The sequence below is a fragment of the Echiichthys vipera genome (assembly GCF_963691815.1).
Source record: "Echiichthys vipera genome assembly, chromosome: 2".
NCBI classification, from domain to species: Eukaryota; Metazoa; Chordata; class Actinopteri; order Perciformes; family Trachinidae; genus Echiichthys; species Echiichthys vipera.
This window is the reverse complement of record NC_139827.1, coordinates 21,975,445-21,999,702: the sequence shown is the minus strand read 5'-3', so window position 1 is coordinate 21,999,702 and position 24,258 is coordinate 21,975,445. Positions and strand designations below refer to the sequence as shown.

Genomic DNA, 24,258 nt, shown 5'->3' with positions numbered 1-24,258 from the left:
GCACAAGCAAACTGTACCGAAGCATACCAGGCTTCATTTGTAACTGGACCAAGACCAGCCCCCAAGGTGTTCTTTTTGTAAGGCTCATAACTTATATTCAGTATTTCATTTATTTAGTATAACTACTCTACCACACTGGATCAAACGTTTATGCTCTGTCTCTACACACTCTGTGCAATACACTGTATGCCACACTGCCTGGCTGCACATATTAATTATATATTTGAAACTCCACCATCTCTGGCATATCGGACATTCTGTCTTATTATTTTGTTACAAAATATGCCAGAGATGTCCCAAGAGTTTGGTGACCTCTGTCTGCTTAATGTTACTCATACCTCCGTGTGTCTGGTCATGGACCTTTGGATGAAGTTGGGTACTTTTCAAAAATAAGGTCCAGTGGACAGAAACAAAATAAGTAAATGAGAGGGACGAAGAAGGAGAGAGAAAAGTAGGAGGAGAAGAAAATTGACAGAGGGGAGGAAATGAGAAAAACTTTAGAAGAGGAGGATCAGACTTTAACTGTTGTTTGTCAGACACTTCTGTTATTGGTCTTTGTGTGTGTGTGTGTGTGTGTGTGTGTGTGTGTGTGTGTGTGTGTGTGTGTGTGTGCGTGTGTGTGTGTCTGGCTGTGTATGAGAATGTGACTATGGGGTATTTGTGATAGAAGTCAGTGTGTGTGTGTATGTGTGGGTGTGTGTGTGTGTGTTATACTGACAATGACAGTGAGTGTGACAAATGAGAGGGGGGCATTCTCCTGTTAATTACTGAGTTAATGACACACTATGCTTCAGCGGACATGCAACATGGCAGGCCGATGCATACACACACATGCGCTCACAAAGAGACACACACAAGGATAATGGCTAAGTCTGCTTCTGAGCTCACGCAACGTGGCAGGCTGCTATGCTAAGAGCTTGACAGTGAGATAGCAGGCTAACAAAGATACACACACACACACACACACACACACACACACACACACACACACACACACATACAGCAGCAACAACTGACAGGGAACCTCATCAAACCAGCTTTAATGAAGTCACTTCACCCAAATAGAAAAGGGGAGGAAAGGAGGGATGAGAGGAGGAGGGGAGAAAAGGAGGACAAGGTCGCCTGGATTGATGACGCTCATTAGCCTAATAAGGTACTTTAATGAAGTAGGCCCAACACTATAGAGTGCCATAGAGACAAAAGACACACATATATAGCTATTTTTGTCTATTTCTCTCCCAAACAAATACTCACACACACACCATAACACAGACATACATGAATTGTATTCTCAGACATACAAAAACATACTGATCACTTAATTCTTACAAACACACTCACCTCTCCTTCTGAGGACTGCAAGAGGAGGTCTTTCCTACAGGACGCCATAAAGTCTCCCACTCCAGCATTGATCTCCACCCCTCTGGGGGCCTCAAGAGTCAGGGTCCGAGTCGGCGACTCCAGCCTGAGAAACAATACATACATTTTAATCATCCTGGAAGCTGTGGGAACACACCTGCAGAGACATACAGTATGAACAGTCTGGGTAGTTTAACCCTAAAGCTTCAGCCACTATTACCACAGGATCAATAATGGGTTGACTCTGAACAAGGTTCTCAATCCCCCCAGCTGCTCAGTCAAAAGATTGGTTAAGCTAATATAACAACTGGAAAATCAACACTCGCTGATTCAAAGTTTATTCTTGATTGAAGACCTCCGTGGAGTACAACCACCTGGGGGTACATGAATTTACACATTAAATGACACGCTGCCTCTTGAATACACACCTTTAAACTTGAAAGAGTGAATTAATAAGTGCTGTTTTGTTACATTGCATCTTTTTGAACTAAAGATCTGCCTAAATCCACTAAAATTCCAAAATGCGTGGTTTTGCTGTGTGACAAAAAAACGCATCATGCAGCGGAAATCGGTAGATCACTGATGCTCCATTGTAAGGGGACTTCCGCCAGAGAGACGGCCCAAGCACCGTTAATCTGAACACAATGCACACATTGCCACGACACAGACTTATATTAAAATGGATAAAGTATCTCTTTAACAAATTAAATATGTGTTGATCATTTTATTACACTTGTTGATATTAGACTTATCCATAAATAAATATTCAGATTCCAGCCCAGTCAGCAGAAAATTGTTGCCATTGTACATTTCAGCAAACCACAGAAATATTGATATGAAACATATTTGGCACCCTTTAGCGTCTGTAGGAGAGACACAAGGCTTTCAACTGACACAAATGTAAAACCATCAGCAGCAAAATTAGACACTCAGAACAAGTGGTCTGGAAGTCAAATGACATTGGGAGGAGGTCGGGTGAATGGATGAGTTTTCTTACACCAGACTTTCACCCAGGAGACCGCGGTTCGTGTCCTCTGTGAAAGTTATGTTAACTATTTAATTTTTATTGTATTTAATGTATCTCTTTATACCTAATGTTTTTTTGGGGGGAAATGGCCTTAAGAGTGGAAGGCAAAGGAATAATTTCATTGTAGAGGGAATTGTGTTTCAACTATGCATATGACAACAAACACTCTGACCTGACTTGTAACAAGTAGTTTTTGTTTGAATTCACAATGTTAACCACGTTTAAAAATGCAACCATGGAGTATCGTTACCCAGTGTGTTAAAATTCGATTCCATGGGATCCTGGCAATGTATTGGTATGTGATGAGTTTTGGGAATGAGAACGAGTTGCAGCAGTTAAAAAATGCTAAGATTGAATGTATTTGTGGTTTGCAGTCAAGTACAATGCCAACATTTTATTCAGGAGATTGAGTTGATTCCTAAAGTGCTCAGTGACATGATGGAACCTCTCAGGGTTTCTGGCTCACTAACACAAAGCAATTTGGTGAATAGTTTGGTGACTTTACAAAAAAACTGAGATTTACAAAACATGCAGCATTCCAGCTGACTGTGTGTGGTTGCATTTGGAGGCCCTCTGATATGCTCACTCATCTGAGTAGTCATTCAAAGTCAAAGTAAAACTTTACTTTGAGAAAATCTACAATAATGAAGAATTGTACTGTATTACTGCACTGCTTGAAACTGGCTTTGGTTAGTGTCATTCACCCTTGGAGCGTAAGGGGTCAGCTAAGTCTGCTGTGACTCCAAGTTGAAAACAATATGAGATGATTAAACAGCTTGGTGGTGTTAGATAAGCACAGTGCTTCACTCAAGGGCATGTTGGCAAGTGAAATTAAATAAAGCGTTCTTTCGGCAAAGCAGACAGAATTATAATTTATGAAGTGTGAGTATGACAAATTAAACAGCACGCTCACAACAAAGATCAAATAGGAAAAAAAATGCTTTGCTATAGGGGCACTTTTCCAGACAATCTTTGCTCAAGGGCACTTCAGAAGGTTGGTTTCCCAATCCCTACTGAAAGGTTAAAGGGATAAAGCATTCAAGCCAAAGGGTAGATTAACTGAATGTATGACGTGCGTCCAGTCTGTGGCCAAACAACAGAGAGACATAAACAAGCATCAGTGCCTCGGCTAAAGGCACTTTGGCTAGAAGTAATCGTACCAAGCTTCCTCTGTTAATGCGCCTCACTTCACTAGAGTCCCCAGAAGGGAGAAAATGTATATTCTTCTCAGAGGCCCTTTGGTGAGGGATAATTCTGCAGGGTTTCGATCTGTAAAATCCAAACATTAGCAGACATAAAAATGCTCCCTTGGCACTGGGTTTCCATGTTTGGTTGCACCTGCGCAATGAACATGCACTGAGAAAGATATTTCTGTCTCGACATCGCTGCTTCTCTGCTACTTGGATTTTCAGGGTCTTTACACTCTGTTAGTTAGTTGTTTTATTCTATCGCAACAATGATTGACCTTGAGAGGCCATTTAGTTGTGTTTTTAAAATACATCTTTTGAGAGAAAATAAAAAAGGTAATCCCAATAATTCCAACTATAGATGCAAATTAGACTTTCTCTCCATTAAGTTGCAACAAGCTAAGGTAGAGCATATTACTAGTTTCAAGATAATGCCACTTTATTTTAGAAAATGCTTGGAGCAGGCTGGTTTGCATCAGAATTAAGTCATCTCACCCTACTAATTTGCTCCACTTATTTCAATGAAAATGGGAGGTTATTAGTCCATTTGAGACTGGATGACTTGTTTGGTGTAATGGAAAGACCTTTACAAACCAAACTGCTTCCTCCACCAGCATGTCTGAGTTTGCTGTTTGCCAGAGGTTACAGTGGTATTTATTTCGGGCTGAAGGTCAAACTAGAAGTGTCATAAGGTGAATTAAAGGTGAGGGAATGTTTGCTGCTGTGCAATGGTGAGCATCCAAGGGAAGTGTCGGAAGCATACACTAAAAACAGTGTATAGTGCAGCAGTCAGAGGTTAGGAAGAAGACGAGAGGCAGACAGACAACCACACATACATACAGACAGGCAGGCAGACAGACAAGAGATTAAAAGAGAGTTTTGGGAAATAAAACAGGAACAACTTTTCCTATTATTCATTATCCTTTGCATGTGCAATGGAGAGAAAGAGAAAGAGAGATTGCTGGCCTAGTCCACAACAGTGATGTGGGGATCTTCTGCTTTGACAGTTGAGCCAATTACAGTGACGCTGCTGCAGGCTGAAACTAGCTATGATGGGCAGGCGCACACATACATACTGACTATCTATCACTCTATGTCTCTCACCCCTCTCTCTCCATCTCAATATCACACCTCCCTGTTTGCCTTCACCTCTGTTTAAACTCACCTGTCGGTTTCCTTCACAAACATGCCATTTATTACTTTACCTCAGTTTTCACACATTTTTAAATATTGAGACATAAAGTAGCGTACCTGCATGTGTCAGGTGGAAAACTCATATCTCCAGGATGTCAGCTATCCAGTTACAGTTTGACCACAACACACTGTTTTGAATTGAAGCTGAAGTGGAGTAACATTTTTGACACTCAAGGAACGTTTATTGAAGAACAAGAGGGGAACAAAAGCGTGTCCGAGTAGGAGACCCTGTAACTTGTATGATGATGTGTTCAATTCCACAACTCAATTCTGTCACTGTCAGTAGCTGGCAACAGAAACCCCCAGAAAAAGCTGCTGCATGATGCATTATGGTGAGTATGACCAGGATGAATGGGTTTCATAATAAAATTGCCACGAACATCGATTAACAGCTGAAAAATTGGGTTTGAGGTTTCATACAAGTTTCAACTTGATTAACTTTGGATAATTTATGTGTTAGAGGACAGTGTGCAGGCCAGTGTTAATGCTGAGTATGTTATTGCTGTTCTGTGCATTATGATGTTCTTGATTTATGAATGTGTCTTGTGCTCATATACTTGAGGTATCAGCATTCTCCTATGGGCATCAGAATTACACAATAAGTTGTGAATTTGAGGAAAATAAGGTCTTACAAATGTTTCAACAAAGAGTGGATAACCTCAGCTATACTTTGTGCGTTTTGTGTTAGTAAATGTGAGCATGCTAACACGCTCAACTAAGATAGTGTACATGGTGAACATTAAACATGTGGCCATGCTCACATTAGCATTGAGCTCAAAGCAAATCTGTGTCACAGTACAGCCCTATACAGCTGCTGGCATGGCTGTAGACCCTTTGTCTTGTTTAACTTTACACACAACATTACAGTTTATCTTGTGACTAGTGATGTCCAAATGAAGCCTCATGAACCACTTGTTGTATTTGTTGAGCCCACTAGATGAAGCTCTTGGTTTAAAGAAAAGGGCTCAATGAATGGTAATTCAGTGGGTTTTCAACCCTTTTTTGAACAGAAAGGTCCATCTAATGGATTTTGAAAATAATGAAAATGGTTCATGAAGCTTCATTAGGACATAATTACTTGTGACTATTAACTATCATAGTAAAATACATAAAGTACTTTTCCACAGACAGACACGCTCAGTCTCATGTCTGGAGTCATTCTACTCAGTGACACTCATAAACAAACATATGTGCACACACAGCCACATAAAGTTTCTGGTCAGGTCTCTTCACGGTTATCTTTCTTTTTTCATGGTGCTGATAGCAGGAGCCGTTATCTTTGCAATTCATTATTATTGGAGAAAACTGCCTTCCTTCCCTCTCTGCTTCCAATTCTAACATTACTCCTCCCTTTCTCTCTCACATCCAGCATACCTCGCCCCATCCTCTTTCTCATAGATCTGTCTTGACCTTCAGTTGCGACAAGGCCATTTTATACAGCACCATATTTGTCCTACCTGACAAGATAAGCAGGACAGAAATACATCAATTTGAAATGTTTTATTTTATCTTAATTCATTTCTCTGGGAAAATAGAGGGAGAAGTGGAGGGGAGGGTCTTTTGAAATTCAAAAAACAAAGACAGATAAGAAGAAAAGACACTAATTTATGTATATTTAAAGATGTTATTAAATATGTTATTGAAGAATCCTCAGATATGCATCTGTTGGAGATACAAATAGGGAGTTACAGTACAATGGTACATCCCATTTTTCTATATTTCCAGGCTAACATTTTATAGCTTAGTTTGATCTTCACTCCAATGTTATCCTAACTGCCTATATGCACTGAATATATTCCTGATTTACATTATGTGTATGTTGCGACTGTGTCTTGCATACAATGGTAGGTTGGCAATACTGAACACGGAATCCGGGGATCAGTTTGTAGAGCTAAACAAATTAAGTTGTTCAATTAACAGACCCGTGTCAAAAATACTTGGATGCCCTGACATTGAAAGTAACCTGATAATCTGATTACTAATCTGAGATAAACCTATTTTAACTCCTGCCTCAGCATGAATACTATTTGTTGAATATACATTTATCTCAGGATTTCTGAGAAGCCCATCTAACCAGCTCTCTAAGCTCAGACAGCCATAGACCTTTTCACAGCATACATTTTGACTCGTCATAGCAGGAAATTCACATTAATAACACTAACAAAGACTGTTATATTTAAGTGTCCCCAGCGAGCCATGTCAGTGGCACATGAAAGAAGGCACAGTACCAGCACCCTAAAACTGAATCAGCAAAATGAAATTCACTCATCATTCATTTTATTATTTACACTTTCCTACTGCATTCTAAATCACAGTCAGTTTGAGTTATTTCCTTGCATCCTGGAAACTCATAACTCAAATTCTGTTCCAAAAATATGGATGAAATATGGAACTACATTTTAAGGTCCTTTTGTATATTATGTGGTATTTTCTAGCTCCCTATGAGGCACTTGTTTGCACAGGCAAAGCATTGATTTTGAATTTTAAATAAATATTATATGTGCAAAGGGTGGTGGTGTGGTGGTAAGCACTGTAGCCTTACAGGGTGAGGGTTCCAGGTTCAAGTCTGGTCTGGGACCCTTCTGTGTGGAGTTTGCATGTTCTCCCCGTGTCTGCGTGGGTTTCCCCGGCCTCCTCCCACAGTCCAAAGACATGCAGGCATTAGTTTAATTGATTACTCTAAATTGCCCATAGGTGGGAATGTGAGTTTGGATGGTTGTCTGTCTCTCTTTGTCTCCATGTTCCCTGCGATAGACTGCCGTCATGTCCAGGGTGTACCCTGCCTCACGCCCAATGTCAGCTGGGATTGGCTCCAGCCCCCCGCGACCCCATTAGGGACAAGTGGTTGAAGATGATAGATGGATGGATTATATGCACGTTACATCAGCTTGCTCCTTGTGGTTTAAAAGTCATCTTATAATTATGGGTGAAGTATTTGAGGTAGTTTATATTTGTCTAACCTCCCCTAATTTCAACAATATCGTCATTCTCACTTTCAGATTATGTCCACAGAACCTACTGTTTTTGTGAACAGCCATTGCGTTATTAACAAGTGAATTTATCATGTGTAATCAAATTTACCTCAGCTGGATTCTCAAGATATCATACAAAATCCATTTTTATCATTATGTTTATGTTTATGTTTGCGTCTGAACCACCAATTAGTGTCCTGTGAGGAGCTAGACCTGGTTAGGTGTGTGACGGAGGTATGACTGTTCGTTCAAAACAACATGGCGACTCATTAAAAGGTTAGTGTAGATGTTAAAATAGCATCAGTTATATCAGAGCTGCGGTTGTTGTTTTTCCTGAAACAAGAGCAAAGAATGGCACTAAAGATTTTCTCGAATGGAAAAGATGTTTTCGATCTACTCGCTACTGGCTTTGGCAAGGGTTTGATAGACAGAAGGTTCATCTAATCACCTCAGAGGTATTTTTTGTTTCCAAAGATGGCTTCTCAGATGGTTTTATGAAACAAACCATCTTGCATGTCCGGTTAATACAAGGGTGGTAACCTGAACAAAACCCTAGGATCACATTTTCTAGACTTTACAACACACACATTATGGGTGCAAAAAACTTACACACACACACACACACACACACACACACATATGTATATATATATATATATATATATGTATAAATATATACAATTATTTAAGTGATATCAGTAATATCCTTTTAACTTTTTTTTATTTTGAAAGCAGTGTGGGAAGCAGGGCGGGAAGTTGTGCAAATACACACAGCTGGAAATGTTCAAATCTGGTCTTTTTAGTTTGATTTATATTTCCCCAAAGACTTGGCTGACATTCATCCTGCCCTTTTCTTCTTCAGAACCATTGAAAGCAAAACCACCTTATCGCCACCTTGCCATTTGGGACCCAAACCTTTAACCTTTTCATGCTAAATGCTCCGTCAGCTGCCTCACTACCCCTGCCTCAGTACCCCTACCGCCATCATCCAACTACATCCAAGAGGCAATTTAAAAACTTTTCAAGTTTGAGAAAGTGGTGCTGAGTGATGCATTGAAACAAGACTTAAGACAAGAAACGCAACAGCTCTTTGACTTTTAGAGAGTAAAATCGAGACAGAATGTAGAAATATGACATTTCTAAAGCCTCCTGACTTTTGCAGTGTGTCTATGTCTGGGTGAGCGGGGCAATGTAGCGTGTTTGAATCGCCCCATGAATCCTGCAGGTGTAAAAAGAAAAAAAGTGAAAAGAGAAAGCCTTGGGCTGTTTTAAAAAGTTATAAAAGTCCCTATTGAGTTACTGAGGTGGGACAGGAGAGTGTCAAGGTACATTAGAGGTTTGTCTTTGTGAAAAGAATGTGTGTGCATGTTTTGCGTGTGCCAGAAAGAGCAAGAGATGACGTGTGTGTGTGTGTGTGTGTGTGTGTGTGTGCCAGCACACAGATATTTAGCATTGGATAAATATCTATTTTCAGATAGTATGTACACCACTTCTCAATAATTTTTGTTTGTCCTGCCATGACTTCCAAAGTCCTGTACATCTTTTCACCTTCACACAACACCCTGCTTGACAAATCCTTGAGTTACTCCAAAATGACTTTCAGAGGCACTCGCTGTCCTCCTCACTGTGAAATGTATCTGAGGAAATGGCTAATAGCAGAGTGCGTAAGGAGAAAAAATGTCAAGCAATTTCATGCCTTTGTGCCTCCGATGGGGCGCCAAGCTGATAATTTAATCAGTAGTGAAAGACTGGCTTCACTCCTCTTCAGCCATTTCATCCAATGTTCATTGACTTGTTTTTGCTAGAAAGAGACAAAGTTGGAGGCACCAATTTAAATAGAAAAGAAGGAATGGAGTGGGTAGAGAATGGATGGGTGAGAGGAACAAAAATGTGAAAGTTAACAATATAGTGTCTGGTCTAATTTTGACTATGGTGAATGCACGGCCTCCATCTCAACCAGCATATCTTGTCACAAATAAAAAACAAAAAACAAAACAAAAAAAAGTAAATTACATAACTTGTTCTGTTGTCTTTGTGCCTTTTTTCAAGGGTACATTCCTTGAAACTGTGCAACCCAGTAGCCTGAGTAAAATGTTAGTTTTCCTGCAATACACAGACACATTGAATCTTGACATTTATGAACTGCTGCGACCCGTTCTCATTCCCTACTACTCACATACCGACACTTTGTTAGAACCCCTTGGTGTCACTTTTGATGCACTGTGTGGTGTTGACCATGGTTATTGTTGTAACCACATTGTTAACATGATAATTCAAACAATAACTACTTGGTTCAGATTAGGCAACAAAACTACTTGGTAAGGTTTAGGAAAAGATTGTGGTTTGGGTTCAAACTAGTATGTTCACTTGAGACATAATTGTGACACAAACTGCAGTGTAAGTCCTGTATACATTTGACCCATCCACCCCTTACCTCGTCCTTAGCAGGGTTTAATGTTCTTTGTACTGCATCACTTGCCCTGAGTATGTAATATTTATGCAAATGGTTTTACATAGGAGTTAGTTGAAAGCCTGGTGAGTCAAACACCAATGCTAAAGATTGACAAATACATTTCATATCAACGCATCTGTGATAGTGATCTGGCAACTGAGCTGAATTTTTCTATTCACTTCTCATTGATGGATCCAATTAATAAGTATAGACCTTAATATGTAAGAAATATACAAGATTGGGACAATATAAAGAAAAAAACTAAAACATCTCCATATAACTGTCTGTGCATTAAAGTCTGTCTCTCACTCTGACACAGCTGGGGTTATTTTTCTTGTGGAAATGTTACAGTCCGATATATACATCTTTTAAAGATCATACACTAATTTGCCCCATGAGAATAAGAGTTATGTCACTGAACTATTTCAACACCAACACGCAGAGTTGCTTTCTGCTTTCAAATAGAAGAAAAGAAAGAGAAAGGATCCAAAAAGAAAGAAGAAAGTTTGTTGTTTTTTCTTGATGCTTTAACACATGAACAAATGAAGATATACAGAAAAGGTATACTTTATATGTGTACTTGCTTCGCTTGCAATTGCAGATACGAGGTCAGAAAAATGTCTATGCTTTGCTTCATTAACATCTTCTCCCTATTCCATACAGCAGAGCCTGACAGAAAACACATCTGAGCAAAGACACATTAGAGCTCCCTCATAAAAACAATAAAAGGACTACAGCGCATTTAGTCTGTGTACCCATCTGCAGCTCATGACTTCTGTAATGCAACCCAGCTTTTTTAATGATGTGATAAGGAGCAGGCAGTCTTCAGGAAGCTGAAAAACTAACCTTTTTTAAATGCAAGAAGTCAGATATTGAGATATCTATTTGATAGAAATAATATTCAGCTAACTCAAATATATACTTTTGAACATGTTCAGTTACTTGCCCATCGTTCAATTGACATTGGCAGACTCGAGACTCAGTGACACTGGAAAGAAACGGCATCTTAAGAGGCAGCAATAAGCCCCTGCTGCATTAATGACATCTGTAGGAACTGTATTACACTCCTTGTTATTTAATATGCCTGACAAATGGTGCTATCTTGTATTTTACTAAAGGTTGGATGAGACTTTGATGATCCCTGTGGGGGAGATGGGTATTTGCAGCAGCACAGAGAAGAATATAGATAAGAATAGAACAAATACAGAGAACTTAAGATAATTCAATAAGTAATCGCCACAGCAGAACGTATGGGGATTTACACAACAGATAAAAAATAAGAAGAGAATGTGTCCTCTCAGAGAGATTTACAGGTTAGAGGAGTATCTGCAAGTGTGCAACTTTAGCTGTTCACATTATTGGTTTTTAGATGGAAGAACACATGTTGGGAAACTCTGTCACTCCGCTCCCATAAAAACTGATAGTGCCCCTGGGAAAGGGACCTAACTCCACTTCCTCTTTAACGTACAGAAACCGCCGCCTCAACTGCATTTTGTGCTGATAATATGAAAAAAGTCTTGTGACCTTAATAAAAATTTAAAAAAAACATTCGCAAAATGAATCAACAATAGATAGCATAAAGCAAAAATAAAAGGAGTGAATGTACTGCATGTTGCATTCAGCACAGGTTATTTTATGAGGACTCTCTCTTTTTGTATTTCCGATTTATTTAATTTGTAAAAAAGGTGGGTATGATGCCACTTGCAAATCTCTACTCTGCTTCCTCTTGATTAGTCAATCTAAATATAAAATGAAAGAGCAGAAATTTTAACTTTACAAACAGCTCATGTTTTACTACAGAAAATAAACAGCTGCATGTGTTAAAGCTGTAACTTATAGATCACTCATCATTTATTTTAAATAGGGTTGCTACGGTTGCTACTTGTGATGTCCAAATGAAGCCTCATGAACCACTAATTGTATTTGTTGTGCCCGCTAGATGGAGCTCTTGGTTTAAATAAAAGGGCTCAATGATTGGTAATTCAGTGTGTTTTCAACCTTTTGTTGAACAGAGAGCTCCATCTAGTGGACTCTAGTGGAACAATGAAAATAGTTAATTTAGCTTAATTTGGACATCACTAGTTGCCACTTTAAACTACAACAACACATTCTGATGTTCAGTTGTAATTTGTTAAAAAACAGAAATATAACAGTTGTAAAGCACTACGTCTATTTGCATTGTCTGCCTCTTTTTGCTTTTTGCCATTTGAGTCTGGCTGAGAAAATGGTTGGGTGGAAGTGGTCAAGACGGGTTGTCTATTCTTCAGCGATAACCAGAGGTGAGGTCAGTTTTAATGGACAGGAAGTGCTGCGTATCTTCCTCAAATTGTGTCGGATCAACACAAAACTTGGTAATCTAGTTTACTATGTCTTACTGAGGCCTTCCACAGAATTGCACACCAACCAACCTCTAGTTGGCGCTGCTATGCATAATTCGTCATATCTTAGCATTTACAAGTCAGATTAACAAGAAACTTAGAACAATAGTTACTGATGCTGGTCAGAGAAAATATGACATCAATCATCCAGGAGGTGCCGCTGTTCTGAATATCACTCATACTGGAGCATTAACCGTACAAGTTATGGAAACAGAACTTTCAGGGGAGGTATAGACTGGTGCCCCCACAGAACACACCAAAAATGACACATGTCCACCACAAGGTGGCAATATAATCAAGGAAAATGCTTTTGGCCTCCCACATCATTTTTTGCAAATATAGATTTATTACATCCACATGTTCTCTGAAAGATGCTGAATCTTGGGATTTAGTATTTTTGCACAAAATTGTAAAAAAATGAAAAACATATTTTTTCGAACTCCTCCTAGGCTAAGAGTCTGATCACCATGGAACTTTGCAGAAATTATCCTTTAATCATCTTGATGAAAAGTTGTCAAAATAATTGAAATAGTCCAAAACATGTGTTCATATTTTATGAAGAAACAACTTCCTTTATGTTGTACTCATAGCAGGAAGTATTGTATATCTTTGCAATAATTATTCCAAATAACATTAAACTCGATCTGATAGTTCTCCATGGCAACTTCAGGTTCTGTGCAAAATTTGAGGTCAATCGGACATTAGTTGGTGCTGTTACACAAAATTGAAAAATACACAAACATACGAAATGTTGCACACAGAGGCCCTCATTTATCAATCTTGCGTGAAAACGGGCGCAGATCTGAGCACAGAATTGGTCGGATTTATGAAACATTCTTATCTGACCAATATCAGCGTACGAATGAGCGGGCCTTGATAAATACGGCGGCTGAATTCGATCGTCATTAACATGTTACGCCCTTGAAGATTCCTGGTTCGGAGGCCTCGCCCACTGAGGTCAAACATGGAGAGAAGAAACGCAGGTTAGAAAAGAAACTTTTCCGACACAGAGATCAGCATCCTGACATCCGAGATGGAGCAAAATAAAGATGTGCTTTTTGGCAGTCTTAAGAGTGGAATAAAAGAGGCCTATAAAAACGCTGTATGGAAAAGAATAACGGAGGCAGTCAACCCGAAGCAGTGTTCCACCGTGACCCGTGTGCGTGTGTGCGCACTGCTGAACCTCTGCTCTTGCTCTGTAGGGGGGTTTGCCAGCGGGGTTATTAGGTATTCAGTTAGAGGATAACCTTTGTCACCTAGAAGAACCATACCAAGATGTTAAACATCTGATACCTTGTTTGATTTAATGCAATTTATTGAGGGTAGCCACTTACCGAGGAGATGACTTTGGCTCTGCAGTGCGGCTTCCTGCAGCCGCGGGCCAACACATTCATTCATTCATTCATTCATCTTCAACCGCTTGTCCCTGTCGGGGTCGCGGGGGGCTGGAGCCGAGCTGTTTAGAAATATAAAATAATCGTGTGTGTCCCCCTGGCCACCTGGGGTCCGTTTCACAAAGCAGGTTCAACAAACTCAGAGTCTAACCCTGAACTCTGAGTTGATCTACTCTGAGATTGGAAACTCTGAGTTTTCAGTTCCAGAACAGCAGATTTGCGTTAGGTTGATCAACTCGGAGTAGTTTGACCTGGTGTTAAGCACCACAAGTAAAAAAAGACAGCATCAATGGAGCCCTGATTCGCCGAGTCACCATAGCAACGGGGAAGGGGAGGGCTACGCTAGAACTGTAAATATTAATGCGCTCATACGGAGAGTTTGAGCATGTTTTTCGCCGAAAGTGTAACACCGCTGCAGCAGCAAAAGAGAGGGAGACGGTGCGGGAGGACATTGCTGTAAGTTTAAATGTAGTCCTTTGCAATCACAGTAATATCACAGGGGGAACTGCTTCAGTGGTAGCCTATTCATTTATTTAATTTAGGTGCATTCCCACGGGGAGAAGCGCACTTGGCAGCAGCTTAAGATGAAACATAAAAACATTGTTCAAACAGGTAAAACATCGGCACACTCTCATGGTGACGCCTCATTAAATATGACCGTAAGTGGCTGTTTTATACGTTGTACAAAAAACTCCCATTTGCAAAAAAACGCAGCGCAACACACAATATCTGCTGTGATATGAAACGGTACCGCTCAAAAAGAGAATTGCCTGGAAATGCAAGAACATCTATAATCAATAGTTTGATAATCATCTCCCGACGAATATTTAATTCTCTGCGCAGTAATGCTGCACCTTCATCCACAGGATCGTTATCAAAAGGACATTCCATGGTAGTGGAAATAGTCGCCACCTAATATAACTTATAATGACTGATTTTTGCAATGATTTTCTGAAAAAACAGACGGAACTATTCTACGCCAAAACTCGCCCGCTGACTGAATGAATGAGGAAATCAAACACTGTGTGTGGCTGAAAGAGGGCGGAGACAGAGAGAAACTCAAGGTTTTCTGAGGAAAACCTGGTCCCGACCAGGTATGGTTCAGAGAGCATGTTACCATGGTAACTGACCGAGAAGTTAAGTTACCTCTCTTTGTGAAACAGGCTAGAGTTACCCCTCTTTCTCTGGTTTGAGTTACCTCCCTTTTTGGAAACGGAAAACTCAGAGTTTCCCTCATTTCAGGGTTAACATACTCAGAGTTTTCACTAAACCTGCTTTGTGAAACGGACCCCTGGCCACCACGTTTAAAAGCGATAGCTTGGCAACACATATCACCTGTACATTTATCAAGTGGTAGTTTTTGCGATTGATGAATGCGTAATCATTCATTGGTGGTGCCTTCAGACGCACATGAGTACAATCAATTGCTCCAACCACATTTTTTTTTTAATTTGTTTTAAGAATCCGTTTTGATCTGTTCTTAGTATGTGACTGCTTATGCTTAATGACAGCTGGGGTTTGTTAATTATTTTCAGCCAGATTTTGCTGTGCTGCACCGCAAATCCACAGGCTCAAATTTGTGAACACAATCTCAGACCTGACGTGAGATTTGATCGTAGCTCCCGCTCACATCCAAATTGATAAATGCCGAAGTTTGCGTGGAAATGGTCGGACGCACGTTTTTCTGCTATACGTTCATTTGATAAATGAGGGCCATAATCTTTCTAACGCTACAATCAAAAGTTATCAAAATCATTTTCATAATACAAACAGTAGGAAAAGACTTGGTACACTGTAATCAAAACAGCAAGCAGTGCATTATTTTGAAGGAGTTTCTCTGATTATCACATAACTTGGAAAACATATTTCCCGAGCCGCACTGAAGGTCTATGCAAAATCTGACATCACTCGGCCACAAGCTGGGGGCTGTAATGCAAAATTGAGTAATTCATGCATTATGTGAATGAACACAATATCTACTAAGTAAATTACCTACACTTTCTTTTTCAAACTACAATCTGTGCTGCGTTCAAGCTGTGTCATACCCATGGACTTGCATGCAGGTCCAAATTGCATCGCCTCGCCAGGTCCGAGTTGCACGGGGGGCTTGGACCCCGTTGATACCTGCTTGCAGGTATAGTTTAAATTTTTGTGTCCTTTTTCCCCCCACCTCCTTTCAGTCTCTCTTCGTTTTCCCTGCCATATTTGACTAGAGATATTTTAATGAATTAATTAAATCACTGTATGTTCTCTTCATTTCGTTATCTATTTATCTATGTCCACTCCTTCTATAGCCTTATCACTACATAAATATGACTTTTGATCAGATTAGTTGAATATTAAGTTGTCAAAGAATTCCCTAGTGATCACATCCGTTTTCAAAATCTACCTTCGTTTTGATCTTAACAACACATGTAAAGTTTTGTGACTGTATCTTGCACAGTTGGGATGCCATCACAGCAACAAAATCTGTCCACAGAAAGACAGACAGACAGGCAAAACTTCCTCTGTGTTGGTTCCATCTACAGTATGTATCTCCACACACACACACACACACACACACACACACACACACACACACACACACACACACACACACACACACACACACACACACATACATACCAGCGTTGCTGTCGCGGCTGGTATTTAGAAACGTACACTTGTAGGCCTTAAAGGGCCTGATCTAAACTCTTTAATAGCCTTCTAGACTACAGTATAACCCTGGGGTACAAAACTACATGCTATCCTTAGGGAACAGAAGGCTATAATGCCTTCATCATTTATAGCATTGCCAGTAACACAATTTATTACCAAAAACCGTCCGAGGTAAATGTTCTGTTTCCAAATGAAAATAAGAGTGATGGTCGCTTTTTCGAGTCAGAACCCCAAGGCTGATCTCAATATGTTTTACTTCCTACACTCACTTCCCTGCCTTGAATGTCTTCTGTGAAGTCAACATTTCTCATAATAGTCTGCAACACAACACAGCTGCTGTGTTTGTATTAGGAGCATGTGCGTGTATGCAACCAAGGTGTTTGAATATCTGTGAGTGTGTCTGTGGATCTGCTGTACAGTATCTGTGTGTGATTTCTGTGTTCTCTAATGTTATTTATTTGCTGTGATTTCAGTGTCTTGCCAAAACAGCCTCCAGCCATTCGTAATAGTCTTTATCCACAGTGGAACATTTGGCTTTGTCGCAAAATCTGATATTAGCAGCCTTCTATCTTTGCAACCCACACACCGAAACACCAAACAGCTGAGCTCAGACACACACACACACACACACACACACACACACACACACACACACACACACACACACACACACACACACACACACACACACACACACACGCACGCACGCACACACGCACAATGAACAGATGCATGGCAATATGGTGAGAATGTTGAACATTAACTGGGTGTTGTTGCTTTCACAAATTCCCCCTCAAGATGTATACAACAGCATCCAATGATAAACAGCAGTTTAGAAATAATAAATGAAATAAATAAACAACAATCATCAAAAGCAGTAGCAAAAAGCAAAGCAAAGACCAACAATGTATATAGTTTACTGAGGCATTCAAAACCTCTGTGAATTAAAATAAAACAAACACAAATCTCTCTAATCACACAATAACTTGTGGGAGCAGTTTGTTACATAGGAAAGGAGACATCAAAAGTAACATGGTGACCACACACATTTACCGTAAGTACCGAGTAAGTACCAAGTACCGTATTTTGCATTCTAATACGCATAGTTCCACTGTTAAATGTGTTGAATCTGAGAGAAATTTACACCAATTGCGCAGAACATGACTTTAAAGCAAGGCAGGATGTGTTTACTCATTTAGCTTTTAACCAAACCACACTTTTTCCTACCCTTGACCAAAGTGCTTAAAGGTCCATAATTATGCTCATTCTCAGGTTCATACTTGTATTTTGGGTTATGTTTTCACATTATTTCCCTCATAATGTGTCTCTCTGCATCTCTTCACTGTCATTGCAGCCAGGGAATGACTGTAACAGCATTGTAGTTGCACTATATGTATTAAAGTTGTGACATCAAACCTGTACTGAAGTCCTGAAGAATAAACTAAACGTTTCTGAATACAAGCTATTTGCATTTCTCTGTGGACTGAGCATTTTGGTACTTTCACAGTATTTATACAGCACCTCAACCTGTTTTATAATCAAAATAGACACTGCATTATTTTTACAATACGGGACCTTTAAACAAATCCAATCTCTGGATTCCCACACTTTGTAAGTCCACCATTAACCCTGACCACCTACCTAGGACCTGCTTGCCGTGCTAATTGAGCAATTATGTTACCCTGAAAATCTTATTTTGGCCAAACAAAGTACATAAGTTGATTTCTAAGTGAAAGGGTTGGCATGTCTACAGGACAGGTCTTTAATGGAAAGGCCTCACTAATCTTTATGGTGGAAGTCTGAGGTTTCGCCCGACAATAAAAAGCTTCTGTACCTCTTCATCTTACTACTTCAACAATGTGTGGCTTCATCTTTTTTTCTTCTTTTCACTGACAAACCAAAACTGAACTGTATAAGTATATAGCTCCTCTGCAATGTGATTTTCATCTAGTTGCTCAAAGTTAGTTGTTCATCATATACTTAAGCAATAGCTCACAATAGGCCGTGGTATGTTGGGATTTTATCACAGCTAAGAGGCGTTGTTTAGGCTGGCATGAAGCAGTGGGACGACAACCCCGACAACCTCCCCTTGCGTTAGCATAGCTTGTCAGAAATAATTTCTAATGCCCATTGAGTCACCAGTCAACTTAAGCTAAGGTTAGCTTGTAGACATCGTGAAGTTTCTCAAACTGAATAAATGCCACACACATAAACACTAGACTGCTATGTTAGCTCAATCCTGTTATAACAAAGATACCTGCGAAAAAACTAAATATAACAAACGCGCCAGCTGAATGACATTTCCAATAACAGAGAGTGTTGTTAGAAATAAGGATAACCAATCAATTTCTAAGCATGTTGAAATCTTCTGCAAGTTTATATTTAAGCCCCCAAACTGTATATACAGATAAAAGCGTAGTGAAATAGAATTGTGACAAGGAATTGGACGTCATAGCCGTGGTATAGGTGATTCATACCACAGCTAACAACCAATCAGATCGTTTGAATTTCAAGTATATCTTACCTTAGTTGAATTGGATTTATTAAGTTATACCCCAGTTATGTACAGCACAGCTCTATTATATGAGAAAATATAAATATCATCCCCACCAGCCACATTGTTATCTGTCTACCTAAAATTTAGGACACTTATTTCCAAATGTCAACATCTGGGGAAAAAGTAGTAGTTTCTTTTATAGAGCATGGTAATCTAACAAATACACAAAAACACACACAGAAATTCAGATACATTATGGATTGTTCCCATAACTGAGCTTGCTTGTTATTCAGCTTGCCTTCCCTCTCTCTCTTTGTTCTCAATGATTTCCCTATGTGTCTAATCAATAACAGATAGAATAGAGCAGGGCAGGGCTGATTGTCCTTGTTCTACCAAGGAAAAGGAAGGTGTTTGGTGCATCCAAAATCCAATCGCAGGACAGCAAATTGTTGGAAAGTTAATGTGCTTTTTTAAGGAGCTCAAAGTTGTTTTCCATTTACCTGATTCGTGAAAACTCCAGTGTTTGATTGAAAAGTTGTTAATATAATGAACATATAGTGAATTCAGCTGTTGTGTGAGGATTTTGATCGACAGTGGTAGCAGACAAATAGTACTCTCTGATCATTGTTGAAAGCATGAAAGGAATGAAGAGAAGAGAGACAAAAGATAAAAACAAAGCCCAAACTTGCTATCGATCCCTGTATCAAGTTAACCCTAAGCAACCCCCCCCCCCCCAAAAAAAAACAAAAAAAACAAGGCATTGTTCAAAAACCATCATGCAAGTGAACAGCTATTCTTTAATGGGAACTCTAGTGTGAAGAGAAGCTTTTCCCAAAGGCACAGTTCAAAGAGAATGTGGCTCTTTCTAAATTTTAATGATTTCCAATTACTTTGACACAAACCCCAACTTTTTAATCAAAAAACAGCTAGGGGCGGGCTTACTCTTTGAGTTTTGTGGAGCTAATTAGGTGTACTTTGCCATCCTACACCATACCCCATCCATCTGGCTGCTTCACAGGAAAACCTGGTTAAAGCAACTCTGCTCTGAGACTCCTTCAAAATGTGTGTGGAAAGTGGGCCTTATTCAGATCACATTGTTGTTTCTGCCAGGCATTTGAGGATTGTAACCTCAATTAAAATGTAAAAAAAAGTGTGAAGTATACTTCTCTAAGGTGAAGGTTCAAGGCACTGTGGGTTATTTGTAAAACCTCTGACTTTGTGCCATTTAAATATTCAAGATAACGAGCGTGCTATGCATATTTTCCACTCTCCTTGTATATATCCACTGGGTTTGGGTCTGTTCAAGAAGAAAAGTATTTTCCGACAGAAAAGAAAAAAAGAAAGAAAGAAATAAAGAAAGAAGAAAATTATGTGCTTGTAATTGGGTTAAAGTGGAATTACCCCTTGGACCTTGGAAGAATAAGTCACATTAGCACTTTTGTCATTTAGAGCCCTACTTCAGAGAAACATGTGCAACAACTTTTGGTCCCAACTAAGGATCAGAAAAACTGCAGCTGTGCATTTATTACATAGGTTTCGAAGAAACAGACCATGACAATGTTTACATGCACACTAATATTCCAGTATTATTCTGAATATATCATTATTCCAAATTTGATACAGGTAATGTTAACAGAATATTTCGTTTCAATATTCGAAATAAGGCCTTTTTCAGAATCTAGCATTTTCCGATTAAGATGTGGGATATGCTGATTATTTGAGTTTTAGAAGCATTATTCGGATATGTATGCTTATCAGTAAGTCTCAGTTGGGGTTGTGTAACGGTACGGCTTGCTGACGGCCTCTTGCCTGTTTACAAATTACAGTCAGCTCTGTGCTTTGCTATGGTTGTTAATTAGCCAACAATTTGCAAGGCTAGGGTAGAGATGCATGCCCTAAAGAGAAGCCCACATTTCTGGCCAGACAGAAAAACATACCTACTATTTAACATTATAAATGATCTTAACAGGTTTTTGGATATGTGCAAGCACTGACCTTTTTAAAAATGTGGTTGAAGGAATGAAAAAGGGAGGCTGTCATGTCTGCCACAAATGAAAAACTTTGAAAAAAAATGTGCTATTTTTTTGTACAGCTTCATGTAAACAGGGATATTGATTTTTCTTATCCATGTAAATGGCTTAGTAGGTATATGTCAATTTTTGGAATAAAGGAAAAAAAAATATTTCCTGCATGTAAACATAGTTTATGAAATAGAAGAAGTGGAAAAAATTACAATGAGTTATGTCTAAATTCTTTAATCTACAGATAGAGGTCAGTCTATTACTTGCTGGGATGGAGAGATGTATAGCAGAAGCAAGGGCAGACCCTTAATTTTGTTTAAAGCAGTGGAGACAAGCTTCTGTGTGTTCAGAACTCAGGGCCCTGCTGGCTATCATTTTTGCTTTTCAATTAGCTGTTCTACATCTGGGACACAAGGTAAAAGAAATGAACAGCAATTACTTGCCCGCTAAACCAATTCAGCAGCACTCCTGAGGACCATGGATTAAAAAACACTGGATTAAACAATGAGAAAGACAGACCAAAGGGCCAAAATTAGACCAACCGACTCCACCAAAGCTACTTTCAGGGGTTGACCCTACTACAGGATCTGGTTTAATTTGAATGGAAACATACTGTAAATGGATGGACACAAAGACAGAGAACAAGAAAGAATTCCCCTTTGACTCAGTGAGGGTTTCATCTCCTAATGCAAAGCTTCTTGAGCACAGAAGGTAAGGAAAAGCTATAATAACATAGCGTTTAAAAAAAAACACAAAAGTGAAACACATTCTTATTAAGAGTTACACCCTAAGGGAGTAGTTGTTGAGGAGAGGGAGTGTTAAACATAGTCTTGGAGGTTTTCCACTTGGGTAAGGATGGATGGACATAGCACTTCTCCCCAGCCAGTTATGGGGGGTGATCTAGTAGTGGTCAAACTGTGGTTTAAGGATCCTCAGTGCTAAAAATTCCTGTTTCAAAAGATATCATACACATATTTCTGCAGAACTTTTCGTAACATATCATACAAACCTGTTGATTAGAGTACATTTGATTTAAGTCAATGCCACCAAGCAAAATCCTCTTTGACACTCGGATTATATCACAGTGCAGTTAGAAAACAAGAATATAAACAATATTTCCGAAATGAGAGGTCAATCCTTAAAGTGTTGTTTGTTTTGTCTTTGATTGTGCCAAGTTGCAGTCTGAACAGTTGAGTTTTCAGTCTATAACTTACGATGCACACTGAAAACACACCAAAAATATTTTGGGGTATTTTCTTAAGCATCAGCTAAATTAATGTAATCTCAGGAGTTGCCAAAGTTCAATAAGATTGAACTCTGAGTGAGGTGAAGGTGGCAGGTCAATTTGGAAAGTGAATGTGTGTCACCGTGTTTCACATAGGAATGGAAAACAAATTTGTTTCGGAAACATCCTCTGACATCTCCAGTAGCAGAGCAGCCACTCTGATGTATCACAGTAACAAAGTAATTCTTTCATTAAACTCCATTCAGGCATAATAGGAAACTAAAGTGGATGAAAAAGACTGATGTTCCAAACGAAATGTCAAGTAAATGGAGATTTTCTCTTTCATTCTAATGTGTGTGCACTTTGATTTTAATAAATACCTTCTGTGTGTGTGTGTGTGTGTGTGTATGTGTGTCTTGTAATAAGACATTTTTATCTGGCTCTTTATCTGAGGAGCTTAATGTCCCGAGGCCCCCTTTTATATCATTACCCTACAGTATTCTACCCTTTCTAAATAAAATCCTTTCCCATGCCCCTGAGTCTGTTAGGGCTTTGAGTTCCTCTGCATGCCTCTTTAACTTTCTCGGATGGAAGGATAGATGGTTACAAGGAAAAAGAACGAGGGATAGGGGGAAGGGGCTCGGAGCACAAATCCTTTCTCCAATGCCCTTGCCTGTGTTAGGGCCAACTCCCCCCAGGGAGGTTTCTTATGACCCCAGGATAGAGGAGAAGAAGGCACAGAGGGAGGGATAAGAGGATGAAAGAGTGTAAAAAACAGGGAGATATTGACTGCACAGCAGCTTGTTTCTCTCTGCTGTGGAGCCAAGCATCAGATGAAGTTAGAGGCCTGAGGTAACCCGATGTTCGCTAGCATCAGTGCAGTGATGTTGCTGTGTGAGACTTCTCCAACTTTTTTGGTCAGGTGATTGTTGATTGATTTTTGTGTATCTGTCAGTATGTAGTGCCCTCCCTTGCAGTTGTGCTGCCTATGCAACACAGGCACAGACTAAAGTTGTTTTCTGGATTATGCTTTGTTATGCATGTTGTTTTTCAAGGTGACTGCTGAACTATAAATTCAATAGCCATGCTGTTTAATCAGCATCTTGATTTGCCACACCTTTCAGGTGGATAGATCATCTTGGCAAAGGAGAAGTGATCACTAACCGATTTAAACAAATTTGTGAACACAATTTTACAACCCCATTTACAAACAAGTTGGGTTGCTATGTCAAAAGAAACAGCTTGTGATGATTTTTAAAACATTGGAACCCCATATTTAAGAAAGACTTCATAGATGCCCTATTATACTATTTTTCAGCATCATATTTGTATATTTTGGGTCAACTACAATAGGTTTACATGCTGTGATCTTAAAAGAACACATTTTTCTCATATTGCCCATTACTGCAGCACCCCTACAGCACCTCTGTGTGGCAGGCTCTGTCTGAGCTTCTGCCCCTCAAGTAAAAAAATAATTATGCTAAAATTAATTTAAAATGTTGCATTTGTGCTATTTTCAGTTACATATAGTGATTTTCAATGATTTGCAAAATGTTGCATTCTGTTTTAATTTATAGTTTACACAGACAAGACATCTCCAGAACCTTAAACTTCATCAGCAGAAAATATAAAGGGAAGTGTGTCATTACTGCCCATACTGCTTAGGCGACGTGATCACTGGGAAATGCAGTACAAAAACACCAGAGTTTAACACCACGGATAGGTACAAAAACAGAGCCTTGAGGATTAGGACCTAGTTAGAACTAAAAATGATTTAATTAAAACAATGCAGATTACAGATCAATCAAGTCAGTCTGTCTGCCTTACTGTCAATCTAGCTTTCCAGCCACTCATCCGTCTGTTTTGCTATCCTTGGTACTTTATAGGCTGAGCA

At 39.4% G+C, this 24,258-nt stretch overlaps 1 protein-coding gene across 1 annotated transcript in view; it reads right to left on the bottom strand.

Annotated features, from left to right (window-relative positions):
• LOC310961613 (zeta-sarcoglycan-like) overlaps positions 1 to 24,258 on the bottom strand; it is a gene marked incomplete at both ends in the record, with an annotated part of 392,549 nt that overhangs the window by 21,820 nt on the left and 346,471 nt on the right. The window contains one exon of the mRNA XM_083933745.1: positions 1,342 to 1,465. Coding sequence (XP_083789871.1) covers positions 1,342 to 1,465 — 124 coding nt within the window. The remainder of the gene's footprint in view (positions 1 to 1,341; positions 1,466 to 24,258) is intronic.